The sequence below is a fragment of the Lonchura striata genome, chromosome 1 (assembly GCF_046129695.1).
Source record: "Lonchura striata isolate bLonStr1 chromosome 1, bLonStr1.mat, whole genome shotgun sequence".
NCBI classification, from domain to species: domain Eukaryota; kingdom Metazoa; phylum Chordata; class Aves; order Passeriformes; family Estrildidae; genus Lonchura; species Lonchura striata.
Genome location: NC_134603.1, coordinates 108,743,700 through 108,759,596, shown reverse-complemented (window position 1 = coordinate 108,759,596; position 15,897 = coordinate 108,743,700). Strand labels below are relative to the sequence as shown.

General features: G+C 39.0%; 1 protein-coding gene and 1 long non-coding RNA gene across 32 annotated transcripts in view; both read right to left on the bottom strand.

The window, feature by feature from the left end:
- LOC144247116 (uncharacterized) overlaps positions 1 to 9,121 on the bottom strand; it is a 31,451-nt gene extending 22,330 nt beyond the window's left edge. Inside the window, exon 1 of the long non-coding RNA XR_013340802.1 lies at positions 732 to 9,121. This is a non-coding gene — a long non-coding RNA (uncharacterized LOC144247116). The remainder of the gene's footprint in view (positions 1 to 731) is intronic.
- The window catches only part of ARPP21 (cAMP regulated phosphoprotein 21), a 140,967-nt gene that overhangs the window by 27,361 nt on the left and 97,709 nt on the right, over positions 1 to 15,897 (bottom strand). For all 31 annotated transcript variants that reach the window (XM_021553235.3, XM_021553237.3, XM_021553224.3 and 28 more), the window contains one exon: positions 9,138 to 9,264. In XM_021553235.3, coding sequence (XP_021408910.2) covers positions 9,138 to 9,264 — 127 coding nt within the window. The remainder of the gene's footprint in view (positions 1 to 9,137; positions 9,265 to 15,897) is intronic.

Below are 15,897 nucleotides of genomic sequence, written 5' to 3'. Positions count from 1 at the left end.
GCAATATAAATCAGCTTGTGATAGTTTGGGTATAAAATCCACTCTGCAAAACCCAGCTTCACTCTTTTATGCACAAATCACAATCAAATTCATACTTTTCTGGAACAAAGGACATCAGGAAACCTAATTCAAGTTTCTTATTCCTGCATTAGATGATAATTCTATTTCACCAAATTACTTTCGCTTTGAGATGTAGCTGCATTTATAATTATTTATTGCCCAACTCAAGGTTAAGTGAAGGAACAGCTTCACTGAGATCCTGTAGAAGCCCTTATTTTTCACAATGTGCTACAGAAGATTAATTGCTTTCTATTTCTCCAATTGAGAGAGAATTAAAATTGCCATTTGATACAAACTATTAATCCAGCAATCATTTTGAAGTAGCACATTGCTTCTTATAATTTAATACATTTCTCCTCTTATTCTATAAAGTAGTACTTGGGAACCTTAAAAATTCAATTTGTGTAAGTTCTTTTGTAGGATCTGTAAAAGATCCAGTCTTTTGCACTCCTGCAGACTCACTACCTGATGAAAGGTAGCTCTCAACAAAGAGAAAGTTGGAAATACAGCAATGTTGAGCAGATGCTATTGAAGATATTCTGTTTTACCAGCATGCTACTTGGAAGCCCTGAGGACAGTGCTGAAGCACATAACAAAATATTTTGATAACAGAGACTGACAGAAAGAGCAAGGATACATACACATAAAAATATAATTATATATATATATACCCTAAATATTTGCTTGCTCAAAAACGGTTGCCTTTTTTTTTTCTTCATTTTTTTCTCCTTGAGCAATGCCACAGGGCTAAGGTCCTTCAGAAAGACATTATTTGTTTCAAGAAGACTGCTGTTATTTACAGGCAAAGTCCAATACCCATGTCTCATAATGGCTGTGGGTTTTCATTGTATAAGCAAATCTAAGGAACACTGAGAATGAAGATAATGAGAAATTCAAACAGTAGCAAATCTGCAAATTATTCCAAACACTAACATTTAGGAAAACACACTTGGACCTTACATGTAAAATACCAAATATATGTTTCCTGTTTTCAGTACTCAGTAGGAGCTTTGGATGCCCAACCTTTTACCAGTGTGAATGAATAAAGAGCTGCCACCGTAAAAGCTTTTTCTTTCTTTTTCTGATTTAGCTAAGCTAAGGAACATTTTATAGAGGTGGAAAACAGCCCTGAACTGGATGGCCACCATGGCAACTGCCTTAACATTCTTTTAGCCTTGATTAAAAGCTCTCTGCCTGGTCCCAGGAGTGAAAAAGAAAATTTCTTCATATATATACCTAGTTCTTAGTTAAGAGATGTTTTAAGACTTGCTGTAGCTCCTTGCTATGACTATGGCACAAAAAACATTATTGCACAGGTTGGCTTCTTTTCCTTTCCTTGTCCTTAAGCATTTACATGACAGTAATCAAAAGACCATTTGTAATCAAAAGACCACAATTGTAACCAAGACACTAGGATCCTGGGAACTGCATTGAAAATAAAAGTTAAATTAAATATGTAAAAATTCAGAATGGAAATCTGTGTTGAAGCACTTTTAATCTCAGCTCTTCTCAGAGAAACTGGAGGAAAAGCTTATCTAACTTCCCCTTACTCGTTGCACTAGAGATTCAACCTTCCAAAAAAGGAACTGCAGTTCAACATATTGAGCAGTGTTGCTTGTTTGTCTCTCCATCCTGAAAATAACATTTTGGATTGGGTCATAGTCATGTCTTGCCACCAACGCAGGAGCAGAAGCAGAAATAGCAGCTTTACTTTTCCATTCTGGAGTGAATTAACATAAAAAGACTAGCATTTACAGCAAAGTCCTAAGATTGGCAACCAAGGCCAAATAAAGAAACACCTCTTTTCTTTCTAAATCTACATCCTATCAGGCATGAAAGAGCCCTCACCAGGGTCTGCAGCAAGAAAACCTGTGTTTATCCTTATCATTCATAATGACAAATGCCAGAGATAGCCACTGGAAGTGAAACCTCAGCAGGGGCTATGCATTACTAGTAATAACAGAAATAATCAAGCTGTTGTTAGAACCAGACACTCAGACAGCAAATTCAATTTTTTAAAAATTGTCTGTTCAATACCAATGACAGCTACCAGCCATCATGCATTACAATTAGCTCATGCTGCAGGAATGCCTTCTGCTCTGGTGCACAACGAGTGAGCTGCAACAGAGTGCAGGACCTGGGGAAGAGGCGAAGAACTTTTTGAGGGGTATCACATATCCTTGCCAATTGCTAAGGAAACCAGCTGCTTTCTTTGGGAAGACTCAAGGGCTGCCTCCTTCACACACTTATACTATGAGCATTATTTAACTTGCAAAACAACAAAGGAGAACTTTCAACAATTGCTCAGTTGCTATATAAATTCATACATTCTATATAATTACCATTGTTGAGTCAAAATAAAAATATCCTTGTAATTGCAGAAGGATGCTGTTCTTGTGGGTAGTTCAGGTAAACTAAATAAAAGCTGAACAAAATTCAGGTAAAGACACTGGGACTTTTTAATATATGAGGACTGGTCAGCAGAGCACTGCTTCAGTTACTGTAACATCATTCTTGAGTTCCTCTGTCCTAAAACAGAACACATGCTGTGGGCCCTTCCTCCAGCATACTCACATACAGTTCTTCTACTGCATCCCAATCTAAATATGTGTCCTCTTCTACAGAGTTTTACAACTGCAAAGTGTGCTTTGATTCTTAAATCCTCAATCAATAGCAACTGTGAGGCAAAAGCTCTCCCCACTCTTCCTTCCCACAGTGCAGATCTCTGCTGTATGTTCAGAGTATTTTTCCATTATTAGCTGAGACCCAAAAGCCCTCCACTTCTGCATCCTGCTGCATGCTTTCATCTGCAGAGTACTTACAGAGAACTGAGCCCCAAAGTCTACAGACCTACTGTGAGCAGCATGCCTGAAGCAGAGCTGGAGATGGCCTCTGTCCCTTCAGAGAGGCTTTCTAGCATTTCTGTCAATGGTGGTGCCCCACTAGTTCTACCAATGGCAGAATGGTATCAGAAAAGAAAAGAAAGGAAAAAAAAAGATGAAATCTGCCTTTGCTCTCAAGGACTACAATATAAACCTCTCAATTATTCAGGGCTGGAAAATTCCACCGCAAGAAGTGGGAGCGCTGCACATTGATCCAACACAGAATTAGCAGTGGAGATGATGTATGACACTTTTTGGCAAAGAAAATACAGAAATACAAAGATCTTTTGTAGACATTGTTGAGTATGCTAGTGTGTTATCTTAATTTTTGTGTGGCCTCTTTAATTTTTACAGATGCTATTTTGAAGTTCTGTCTACTGTACAAAGCTGTTAAAAATCTTCTCTCTCTGCTGTTCCTGTACATTAACTAACATGAGATAACACATTCTCTAGAAAAAAATTAAAATTAAGAAATTTGTATTTTACTTTGAAACACTAGAAATGCTGTCAGAAATGGCTTAAATTCTAATTAGTATTAGAGAAGTTGAATACAACTTTTGACACCTTGAAATAAAACCAGAAATAAGTGCCTGTCTGAAGACTATTCTAGTTGCTGAATCTACCAGTGTTCTCTTCCCTCAATACTTGCTCTCCCCTGGTGTGAATGCTGAATAATTAAACAAGTCATTTGAGGAAGAACAAAGCTTTTTGACAAAAGTAATTTCACATTTTAATTTTCAGAGTCAGGTATGCTGTAGGAAGTGCGATAGTATTAATTCTGCTATTAATTTTAATTACAGATATTCTGTAAAGTTGAATGCTGGTTCAGTATTGGTGCAGCACTATTGCATAAAGTAAGAAAGACAAAAGGATTCGGTGTTTTTAAGACTAGAAATTGAAAACATTTTAAGCTTCAATCCTGACTCATTCAGGAAGCTTCTCAAAACCTCTCGAATGAACTATTTCACAGCATCCTCCTCAGGCAGTACAAAGAAGGAAATCCAGACCACAAAACTGCAGGTAGCATGGGCTGAGATATCCTAAATGGAAGCATGCTTGTAGGCAAAGCTCTAAGCTTCTGGATAATTTAAGCACAAAATACTTGAACAGAAACTAATGACATCAGTGTGGATCACTTCAAGATCACAATTTTGGACTTAGTCTGACTGAAATTGCTCCAAGCTCCTTCTTGATCTGGTCCTACAATTTCACTAAATTATTTTAAATTTCAAACTTTTCCATCAGCATTAATGAGCATAGCACTAAACTTATGTATCTAGAACAGCAAGGCTCTGTCCCTCCCATTCTGTCAAGCCTCTGTGAAAATGAGATGCACCCCCCTTGCAATGCTCTTTAGGAGCAGCAGTATCTGCTGGAAAAAAATAGCATTGAACACAGATGGACACCTTCCATACAAATCTGTTTCAATAACGCAGTAAGCAATTACTGTTAGAGAAATAGTTTCTTCAGATAATTAGATACTTAAAAATTGAAGTTGTTTATGTTTATATAAGCAGTGAAATTATAGACAGAATTATGCAAACAAATCCATCATGGACCATGAGCTCCTGTCAGGTTGCTAATGAAGGTAGAAAGCAGTAATCTTTCTTTATAAGGTTCTCTAATGACCATGATAACAAACCAATTTTTTTTTAGTGCTGCACATTTCCCTTCCCCCATTTTTTCCCCACTAAGTATCAGTTCATACTGACAAATGCTTTCAGAAGACAAAGAGGATGAAAGAGGCTTGAAGTTAACACTCTTCAATTATGCTGACACTGAAATTATTAAATTATGTAAAAATACAGTATTTCATTGTCTGTTTGACTCTGATTCCTACCTAAACAAATTTATGGACTCTGTTAAGGTACATTTTGTTGTCACTTAAAATTTGTTTCAGAGATGCATTTAACAGACAATTACCTCTTTTATTTTACTGGAAGCTTTAAAGGCTTATAATACTGCTCTCCATCAAGAACCCTTCCTTCAAGACAAACACTTGCTGTTTACAAAAGATCCATGAACATTGGTTAAGAAAGGATTGTACATCCAGATAGTATTCAGATATATACTTTCCTCACATAAGGATTTTCTTTGTCTACTGCATACAAACCCATATGTTGCTTTTAGGAAAAAAAATAGAGACATTTCCTATGCTCTCTGAGTCTTCTCATTATATCTGGGCCCTGAAACAAGTTATAATGGCATTATTTGTTGATTCTTTTGTTTGATGTTGTAATGATTCTAACATCATTACATTAATTGCCAGAATTAGAGAACAACAAATTATGTCAAATAGCATCTTATTTTGTGTGGAAATACCATAGTGTTAAGTTTTGGCAGGAAAACTTACTATCAAAATACTATAGATCTTAGGTTTGATCTCCTCAAAAGATTATTTCATTGCTGATGCAAAACACACTCCACAGACATTTACCTTAAAACTGCATGATAAATCAAGCTAACAGCCTCTTAGAACTAGGCCCAAGCAAGAAGATAAATATTATTTTATCCATAAAATTTCTGTAGCACTCTGAAATTATCTGGAACATGAGGCAAACATAGAACAATGAACCAGAGAAAGAAAAAAAAAAATGTAATTTGTTGCAGCTTGTTCATTTGTGAATGCAGTAAGAACAGTTGCATATCCGAAGATAATACTCATTTATCTAGCTCATACTTATGAAGCACTTCAGAGATGAAAAATCCTCCAAGTGCTCAGCATTTGCTAAAATAGGAGAAAATAAAGACACAGATATAAAATAACACATTGCTGACTTCTTCTGTCATGACAAAATAGAAATAATTACTGATTTATCATCAATATATCTCTATTTTTCTACTCAGACAGTAACTAGGATCAGTCTATCAAAATAGAGATAATTACTGAAGAATGAAATCCTGATGATGCCAGACATGCAATTTACAGAATACTGCTAGATGCAAATACAGAAATAATATTTTCTTCCATGTGCTTACAAAACTGGGCACTCCACAGTATCACCTGTTGCAGAGTGCTGAAATGGAAACAGCAACGTACCCAAATGGTTTGAAAAATGAGCATACTGTTTTTGAGAATACCTGCCTGAACACACCTCAAGAATCTATGCCATGACGTCGAATCTATGCCATGGAGCGACAGACACCAACTCAACCTGGGCCCCACCCAATGGCAACACTTTGAAAATCTTTGCACTGAGCAGCTCTGAACATGAAAATGGTGCAGAAAAAACATAATGAAGAAGACCAACAATGGCAACAAAAGTATTTCTGTTTACAGTGATACCACATTTTGTCTTGAACATAAACAAACAATTTAAATGGCAAACATTTGTATAAAAAACTTCATGGAGGACACTGTACTAGGCTTCTGGTAGAAATGGGTCACTTAGGCTCTCACATAAGCCAGCACTTAGGCAAATAAAAATAAAAAAGGTAAATAAACACACAAAATGTTTTCAGCCTTCTCTCCAAATGATTTATTGCTGCCAGAGCTCTAATCTAATTTTAGGTGAGCACATCCTTTTTTCTGCCCTGGAGCCTTTTAACTCAATATTGCTCTCCTTCTAGAGTCATAAGAGTAACAAGCTCCCTCAGCCACCACAGATGCTGTGCAGTCATTTTACTTTAGCTGTTTGCTGTAAAAGTCATCAATATCGCTTCATCCTGAAGAGACCTTTTCTAACAAAAATGAAAACAAATTGCTAACATTAGACGAAACTTTGACCTCTGCATCCCAAAGTAGGGGAAGTAAGATCTGAACTCCTTGTTGCTTTGAAAGCTTCCAAAAGCACCTCCAGGCAGGCAAACTTTTAATTTTAATAAAATATTTCCTGAGCTGCCAGGCTGAGGTTGCCTCCTTGCTCACCCTGCCCTAGGAGCCAGCCAGCAGGTCCAGGCAGCCAGCTGGGCTCCCGTGGGCCTGCCAGCACCACAGCCATCCTCCCTCCAAAGCAGCAGCAAGTGATGTGAGGTCTTTGGGGAAACCATTTCAGAAATCATCTTTTCATCTGCCTCCTTCCCATCTGTTCATCTTTCCCATCCTCAGTATTCCTGTACTACGCTCTGTTTCACAAACGCTGTTTTCTGTCATATCTTCTTGTTCCGGCCCCTTGTTATCCCTGGCTTCTCATGTGCTGAACTGAAGCTCAGTCTGTGTGAGAAGGAAAATGAAAGTCTGAAACATTTGCTTGTGGATTGCTATTTTCTGGTCATACACAACTATTTGTTTCCCAAACACCAAGAGATGCAGTGGAATGTAAATCTGAACGATTCTTACACCACCTCCAAAACAAGACCTGTAGGGAACTGCAATCTGCTTCCCGTCACACTTACCACATGCTGGGACCATGACTAGGGAAAAGGATGTACCAGAGGCCAAAGAGATGAACTAGCTTGCAAAATTGTTCTCAGACATGTCTCAAGATCAGAGAATAGCTAAACACTTAAAATCACCACCACAGCAGGGAGTCTAAGCTGTAGACACAATGTTTTCATTTTTAAACAAGAGATAAAAATAATGCATCCAACTGAGCAGGCAGCTGAAAGACTGAATTGCAGGGAAAGACTGATGCACTAGAGATTTTATACAAACTCCTTGACTCTTGTTTTCCAAATATGTAAGGAAAACAATGCAGTAAGCACTGAAACTAAATTAGCATTTGCATGTCTGCATTGTCTACACTCAACAGGTCCTGTGCTACAATATATCTTTAAAACTAGGATTTTCACACAGATGGATCTTTTCTGGAACATCATTCATACGTCAGACCATCTCTTGTGCATATCACTTACCATAATCTCCACTAGGCTATAGATGTAGCATTAAACTGATAAATATGGTTTTATAACAACACAGTAGATCCAGATAATGTCATCTAAGTTGATTTGCACTTTGTTTCAAGGATCCACGATACAGAGATAATAAATATGGTACCAGACTGTCAGGCAAGAGAAGTTAGAAAAGACAGATGACCTCTGTGCAATACTTCACCCTCTCCTCTCTCAGGAATGTATAATATGAAGGTGTGCAAGCAGACACAGTCAGTCACCACTGACACCGACCAAAATGTCACCAACTTTATTAGAACACAGAATAGCATAAAAAAAAAAGTTATGAACTGCATATTTATAGCTGTGTTTGCTGTGTCTTTGTCTCCCTGAGCGCCTGAGAGAGTGGAACAAAATTGCCAGCAATCACATAACGTAGATAGGTTGACAAGCTGGATGACCCCATAAGTCTTGTTCACATCTCATGTCTGTGCTCTTGACTTGCATCTTAAATAACTTCCATATCAGGACTATTGCAGGGAATCTGCTTTTCCATTCTAAAGGGTTTCTGCCAAATTGAGATCAAATGATGAATGCTTTGTTCTACCTGGCCATCTGGAAAAACAACCCAGCCCTCCACCTCCTCCCCCTACGCCTGGAGTTACTGTCTGAGACACCCTATGAGTGAAGGTGTGCACTACAGAAATGGACGTGAAATAAATTAAAAAAATCTCAAACACCAGAATTGTTTATTACCTTGCAATGTGACGACTCCTTGACAAACACAATTCCTGCCCTCTCCTGACGCACAGCAGCCCAGCTCCCCCTCTGTCCCTCTCACTCTGGAGTCATCCGGAGTGGCATGACACAGCGGGAAAAGAGACCGGTTCACTGTGAGACCTGCTACTCACTCTCTTACAGTGTAACGGCCCCCCTTCCAGCCACACAGGGTCCCGACGGACACAACCACCCAAGCCTGGCTGCTCCTCGGGCCCAGGCGCAGCACAAGGCGGTGGAGAACATCTGGTGCCTTCTGCATCACTGCAGACCAGGCCACCACATAGGCGGTACAAATACTTGAGGAGTTGCCATGACGAAGGGCAACCACAGTGGTTGGCTTGAACGTGCGGTGTGACTGCTCACACCAGCTCCCTCTCAGCTCTCTCTGTGCCCAGCCACTTGGAGCATGGACACTGAGGACACAGCAGCACGGCATGCAGGACAGCAGGGATGGAGGATGCAACCCCTGCTCTTCCATTGCTCAGGATGTCCAAGCAAAAGGTTTCTCAATTTGTAATTTTCACTGTATTTTCAAGGAGAACAGCAACCAGCATTCTCCTCTGCTGTTCAGTTAGAGCACAACCAACAGGTTTCACCTGCGAAGGCACTCGAGCAGCTGAAGAAATGAGTACCAGATGTACATACCTGCTTGCTGGGCAGTCTGGGGGATCTGTTGACTCCGCTGTGCGTTGTACTGAACTGAGGCAATGGGTCTGTACTGCTGAGTTGTTGAGGTAGGGTACTGACCAGATGGGTAATAATACACTGGCATCTGCAAAGAAAGAGAACAATAAACTCTAGAGATCAAAGATTCATAAAATAAAACAAAACAGGGAAGAGGAGCATAAGTTCAAATCAAGCATATTAGTAGTAATGCGATCAAGAGATGAGGTTTGCCTCCCATAATCTTCAAGAATTGCTGCTTGCTTTCTGCTGTGCTAGGAAAAGGACTATCAGCGCCCACATTTCTTTTCAGATACTTTAGGAAACAGGAAAAAAATTGAAAGAGAAAAAAATATAGGATTCATAAAAAGCTACATGTATCTACCAAAGAAAAAATATCACAGTAATATTTTATCACAATAACATATCAAAAGCTGCAGAAAAATAGATGCAAACAACACTTTCCGTATCAACATAACACATACAGACGTCATGTTGAACCATTAAAGGAACTCTGGAGAAAATGGTCCAGTCAAAACAAGGAATGGCCTGGAGTACAAATATATAGAAACAAGGTGGAGAGCAAGATGGAGTGTGTGCACCCCTAACACTTGTAAGGAAATGATCAGATTCATGCTTCTGTTTAACATGTACATCCCTCCTTACATAAACATTTCCCTCTAAAGCCTTTCTTGCTCTTATTGTGAAAACAATTACAGTTTAAAAAAAATCATCATCGCTGTTTTCTTGCAGGAGCTGAGGATAGGCATTAAGTCAGCAAGTTTTGCTAGATAGGCTTCTTTTTTCTTCTATTATTATTGTCAGTACAGAGAAACACGTACTAGGTCTCCTTATCACACAGGTGAACGTGAAAGTTTGAGGCTGACTGAAGCAAAAGATTTTTCCTATACATGCCGCACCACTGTTACTGAGATATTTGAGCTAAACAGGTTTCAACTGACCCTTCACAAGTTCAAAGCACTCAAAATTTTTCATTTTCAGCTGTCAGGGATACTGTAGGCATCTGACAGAGTTTTGCAATGTGTGGTATGAACAGACTGCAAAGGGACAGAGGTTTGGGGGAACATCGCTTCTCTCTCAACTTCTGCCACAGCAGTCAGCATTTCTTAATAAATGATACAATTTTTCTGTATAGCATATATATGAATATAGCATATATATATATATATATATATATATATATATATATATATATATATATGCTGTATACATATATATAATTTTTTTGTGCATAGCATTCATCCTATGTAGATATATGCAGTCAGACCAAATGCTTTTTTTTTCATGCAAAAGCAAGTAGTATTTTTGCCACTTTTATTTGCATGGAAGAAATCTTCTTGATACAGATAATTCGATCTGATCACCCACAAAGTTTTCAGAGTAAAGGTAACTACTGCTAGGATATCGTAAGAGACTTATTTTCCTTGGAAAATTTCCAGTCTCAGATGAGGAAAAAAGTGGCATAGACACAAAAGACTAGAGAAGAATAGGCTATGGATTGCTACTTGGGCAAGTAGAAGCCTACTGAATGAAAGCTGGACTGGGTGGTGTCGGTGAAGTGAACTCCACAGACCAACTGACAGTCAACAACATCTGTCATCTATTCTTCAAGGTCTATTAATTTTCTTTTCAAACAATTGATTTTTCCCCCCTCCCTCTGCTTATATCAGCCAGAGAAAAACAAAGTTTTGACTGGAAAATGTTGTAAGCTACACTCCCTCCAGACAATAGCCAGTGACACCTAAAGGCTAGTGCCTGCCCTCATGACGTTTATTTTGTTAGTGACTAATGTAACAAAAACAAAATGCCTTTGTAGAATGGACACCACCTTTGTGAATTTGTTTCTCTGCAAAGAAAAACCACAAGGAATTGGAAAGTGGGCCCACGCATTTAAGGCGCAGAATCATTCTTTAAGCAGTATAAACTGTAGATCAGAAAGTTTTGTGTGATAAACTCAGCTCGTGGACATCTCTGATTGTTCTCAGCAGCACTCTGCTACAGGAGGCTTGAAAGAAATGAGGAGACCCACTCTAAGTCAAGTCAATGCAAATATTTGATCCAGCCTTGGAGGAGGGGAACAGAACAGACATTCGATCAAATATTCTTTTTTTTGATATTAACATATTCTACAAACTAAAGAATATTAAACCCCTGTGGAAATACTCTCACTTATCCTGCCAGCAGCTTAATCTCACTTAAAGGATTTATTTTATCTACCCTCAACTTCCTCATTTTCCAGTGCAGACAAGCCCCTAGATATTTAAAATAACAAGAGCATATGACAACGAGAATTATCTCTTTGGAAATTATTCTGCAGGTATTAACCTTAAAACATAACCTGAAGAACCTAAGTTTTGAAGTCAGGTTTATAGTTGAACATGCTGAGCACAAATATATAAACTGAAGCATACACTTTATTTTTACCACACACATAAAACCTCAGCATTAGTCAAAGGGTTATCTCCCTTGATCTCATTTTCTCAATTCATTGGAGTATGTTTGTTATGCAATCCACTTAAAAGTTTATGAGAGTGCAATCTATCAGCATGAAAAAAATCTTAGTAGTAGAAGGGTAAAAAAAAGTATTTTACTTACAAAGTTTAATGGAAGAATTAGACAGTAGTCATGCTGACTACTGACATGACATGACATGAAAACAAGAGGTTTAGCTTTTGATGGGTTTTGTTGTTTTGGTTTTTTGTGTTGCTGTTCTTGGTTTTGTTAACTCATTTTTTGTTTGGTGGGGAAGTCAGGTTTGCTTGTTTTTAAAAGCTCACACATTAAAAGAAGGCTTTGGTGTAAAATATAGACATGATCTAAAATAGGTCTTTTATGCTTGAGGGGCTTGGAAAGATCCGTTCTCATTTATCTTGAGTACATCTCTGTGTCACTAGTTAAAATGTTATTTTTCATTTCTGATTCTACTTTGGTGAACAGTGGAATTAGAGGCATCAGAGATAACAAGTATCACATCATCTGCTCTGATCCTCTTGAATTCTTTAGTTTCTCATCACATCAGTGTTACTAAAATACTGTTTACTGTTTACTTATGTGCTCTTCAACAAAAAAACATTTCTGTAGCAGCCAACCAACATGCCAAATTATACTGGAGTTGCATTCCCATGTGACATGCACAATCCAACCTTCAACCTTTTGCTTGTAAGACATTTTATTTACACAACCAGAAGCTTTCCATTGTGCTAACAAGCATGCCAATGAAGTTGTATGGTTACCCTAAAACTAAAATTAAATTTACCAAATTCTAAGACTAAAATAAATTTACCACTTCTAAGACTATAACCTAAATAAATGCTACCTTCTTTATGCTAAAAAGCATGTTTTTTTGGTCTTAATCCTACACACTGTGAAAAATAATTTTTAGTATGATTTTTAATAATTACCTTGTTTTTAGGATGACAATTCCACTGCATTCTAATTTTTCTCTCATATACAATATTTTAACTTAAGTTGTAACAGGGCTGGGCATGCCATTTCAGAGACACTCATGAAGTGGCACAGTCAGACATTACTTTCTCCTCTTTCTAATGTGCTTTGTCCCTAGATGATGTGCAGAGACTCAGTGCAGCATTGATTTTCTGCTTTGTTCTGTCCACATACAGCCTGGAGCCATTATGAGGCTGGGTGTCTGTCTGGCTGCCCTCTAGCAGCATCCATGAAATTCACTGGCACCTTGTTTTCTTTTCCTTGTGGCAGGATCAGGTGTCCACATATACTTCAGGATGATTTTACTTTCATAAACTGCCTCCCTACGGGCTTGATTCAGCCTTTGGACTGGTACTCTGTCTTCTCTTAACACTGCTGATATCCAAGCAGGTTTAGACTAGCACATCCATCCAGCTGCTGACACCATTGCTAATGATACTGATAGTTACAAAAATGGGAGTGAAGAAGGACAAGAGAAACCCCAGTGATGCATGGACACTTGAAGGTGCCATTTCTTCCCAATACCTAACTGACAGGGATCAGTCATTCTTCAAGGTCTTTTCCTCCCTGTCCCCTCCATAAAAATTACAGTAGCAGGTAACAAAAAATAATGCCTTGCAAGATGTTTTCCATTATAATTTTCGAAGATCATCAAGCCCTGCTAATTTGCAGTGACTCCCCAGTCTTCTTCATAACAAGTTTCCTAGAGGAGATAAGCTATGAATAAAGATTTTGTCTTAGGGTCATTACAGACTCTCAAGGAGAGGGCTTCTGCAAAGAGACAAAAGATTAAAGATGACACAAAATTAATTCAGATGAAAAATCCCTCAACATGTTAACTATATCTCCAGGCCTCTCCAAGAATTCATGCCATCTCACTTCTGGAGACCATTTTGCCAGTATACCTTCCAGAATGAGTCAGAGGTGAAAATAAATTTTCAGGGAGAATATCCCTTGGCATTGACACAATATTCATATTTTTTCCACTTCTTCATTTGCAGAGGCCAAGACACGCACCATTGATAAAAATACTACAAAGGAGAATGTGGATTCCTGTTAAGGTGTTTGGTCCATAAGTGCTACAGAAAAACTATCAGAAAGAGAAGAAAATTGAAAATAAAGAAAGGAAAGATATATATATATATGTTCAATGTTCATGACAGAAAATAATCAGGCATTTGCTGGTAAAAATCCCTTTCAGAAAACTGCAGGTAACATTTGGGATTTGGGTTGGTTTTTTTGTTGTTTATTTTTGTAATTAGATGAACAAAGAGAAATCCTTATTTTCATTTATTAAATTATGACTTTAATAAATTTGTGGGATATTGTCAAGCTGGGGGATCCCTGTGATGAAAGAAGAAGCAAAGTGAAACCCAAAGGTTTCTTTCACCACTACTTAGGCATGTCATTTCAAATTCAGTCTGCTTCTGCTTTAATACAGACTGTGAGAAAGAATCTTGGAGAGCAGCTGTAGAGCCACGTTTAACTGAACTTTAATAGAAAAGCTAGTAATTTGAATGCAGTACCATTGGGTGTGTAGGCTTGAAGCATTTCTTTCTCCTCCTTCCAGCTCCCAAAGGAAATTATCATACTCAGGATCTCCACCCAAGTTTTCACTGCTATTTTCCAACAGCATACAGGGTATCACAGCCAACCTTATCAGCAGTGCATTTACAGGAACTAATTAGCCATTAAAGTCATGCCTCTTTTAAACTGGTATAAATTCAATAGCAACATTTAAGATATAAAAGTGCTTTTACATTGATTGCATTGCATTGATTAATGCAGCACATAATGTTTTGCTTCCATTACCATCTTTATGGCTTTCTTTTTTTTCTCAGAGCCTGCCTCAGACCACCTGCTATGGTGTCTGAGAGCAGCCTTACTATTGCATCTAACCCCCAACGAGTAAGAAAGCTGGCTCAGACTGACGATAGCCACAGCCACAGTGAAGCTGTGCCATGGGCAGGACAAGTATTGGGGATCTACCTGCTGTGTACAGAAAGCTAAGCTCTCAGGGCAGAACAACTACTATTTCCCAGGGGTGCACTTTTACTCTTTATAAGAGGGATCCCCTATTTGCCGTACATGTGCTGCATGTAGTATCCGAACCACTGTCTAGGACTGAAGTGGATGTATAAAAACTTGAAATGTGAATCAGAAGCTCCTGTCTGTGCATGCAGAGGCACAGAGTGGCTGCCCTCTCTCCCTTCTGGCAGAGCAAGGCCACTGTGCTTTCAAGGGATAGGGCCATGGGCAGCAGACACTAAACCCTGCCATGCCCTCTTCCACACGTATCTGACAAGGATTTTTTGGAACAGTAACAAGCTGCAGATGGATGTTATCTGCAGAACTAGAGGAAGCTGACAGCACTGAATTTCTCACCTTTCTACACATCCCCCCGAGGACAAACAATTCCACAGTGAAATAACTGAAGTTGCAAAGCCAAAAGATATTTTTCTGCTGTCAATAACTTTCCACTGTGTTAAACTATAGGAGCAAAGCAGCTGGGGAATGGACAGAAACACAGTGACCATTAGACACACCAGTACTGTACTGGTGCTACAGCCCCCCTGTACATGAAAAGGCACCTCCTCATCACTTGGCCTGTGAAAAAGTAGCCTGCCTCTAAGGAGCACCAGTACAAGGATTAACTTGGAAAAGAGCTTCACCAAGCAATACTGCACTGTGCTGAGTGAAAACCCTGTGTCCTGCTGTAAATGCAGGGGTGAAATCCAATGCTCCCACAGCAAGGCTCAGCCAGGGGCAGGAGCAGTGGGCGAACCTATGCAGCCCATTGCAATGCCAGCCAAGGTGGGTCTAGCAGAGACTCTGGGGCAAGCTGAACATGTGGCCTCACTCGAGGGAGTGAAGAGGTGGAGGGGGGTCCCTGTCAGGACAGGCAGCACCATCCTGCAGCCCACTCAACTCCCACAGCAAACCCTGGCTGGCAGAGCTGGGGAACATCAGTGCCTGCTGTGGTGGCAGCCTGCAGCACGGAGGTGCTCACATTTACCTGCTTCACTAGAAGTTCATGAGCTTGCATTAAATGACTGAGGGCACCTGGGGGTCGAACATAAGCATTAAAGCCTGGACAGCCTCTACTAGGAGACACAATCTAGATGGGAAGATGAATTCATCAGGGAATTTTGCTCTTTAGGTCATTTTTTTCTCCCAAATTTTAAGAAACCACCAAACCTGCCACATTTGGCAAACTGTGAAATATTTTCCTAGCAATATTTTTCTAGCAGTATTTTCAATTTTTTGTAAAAGAAAT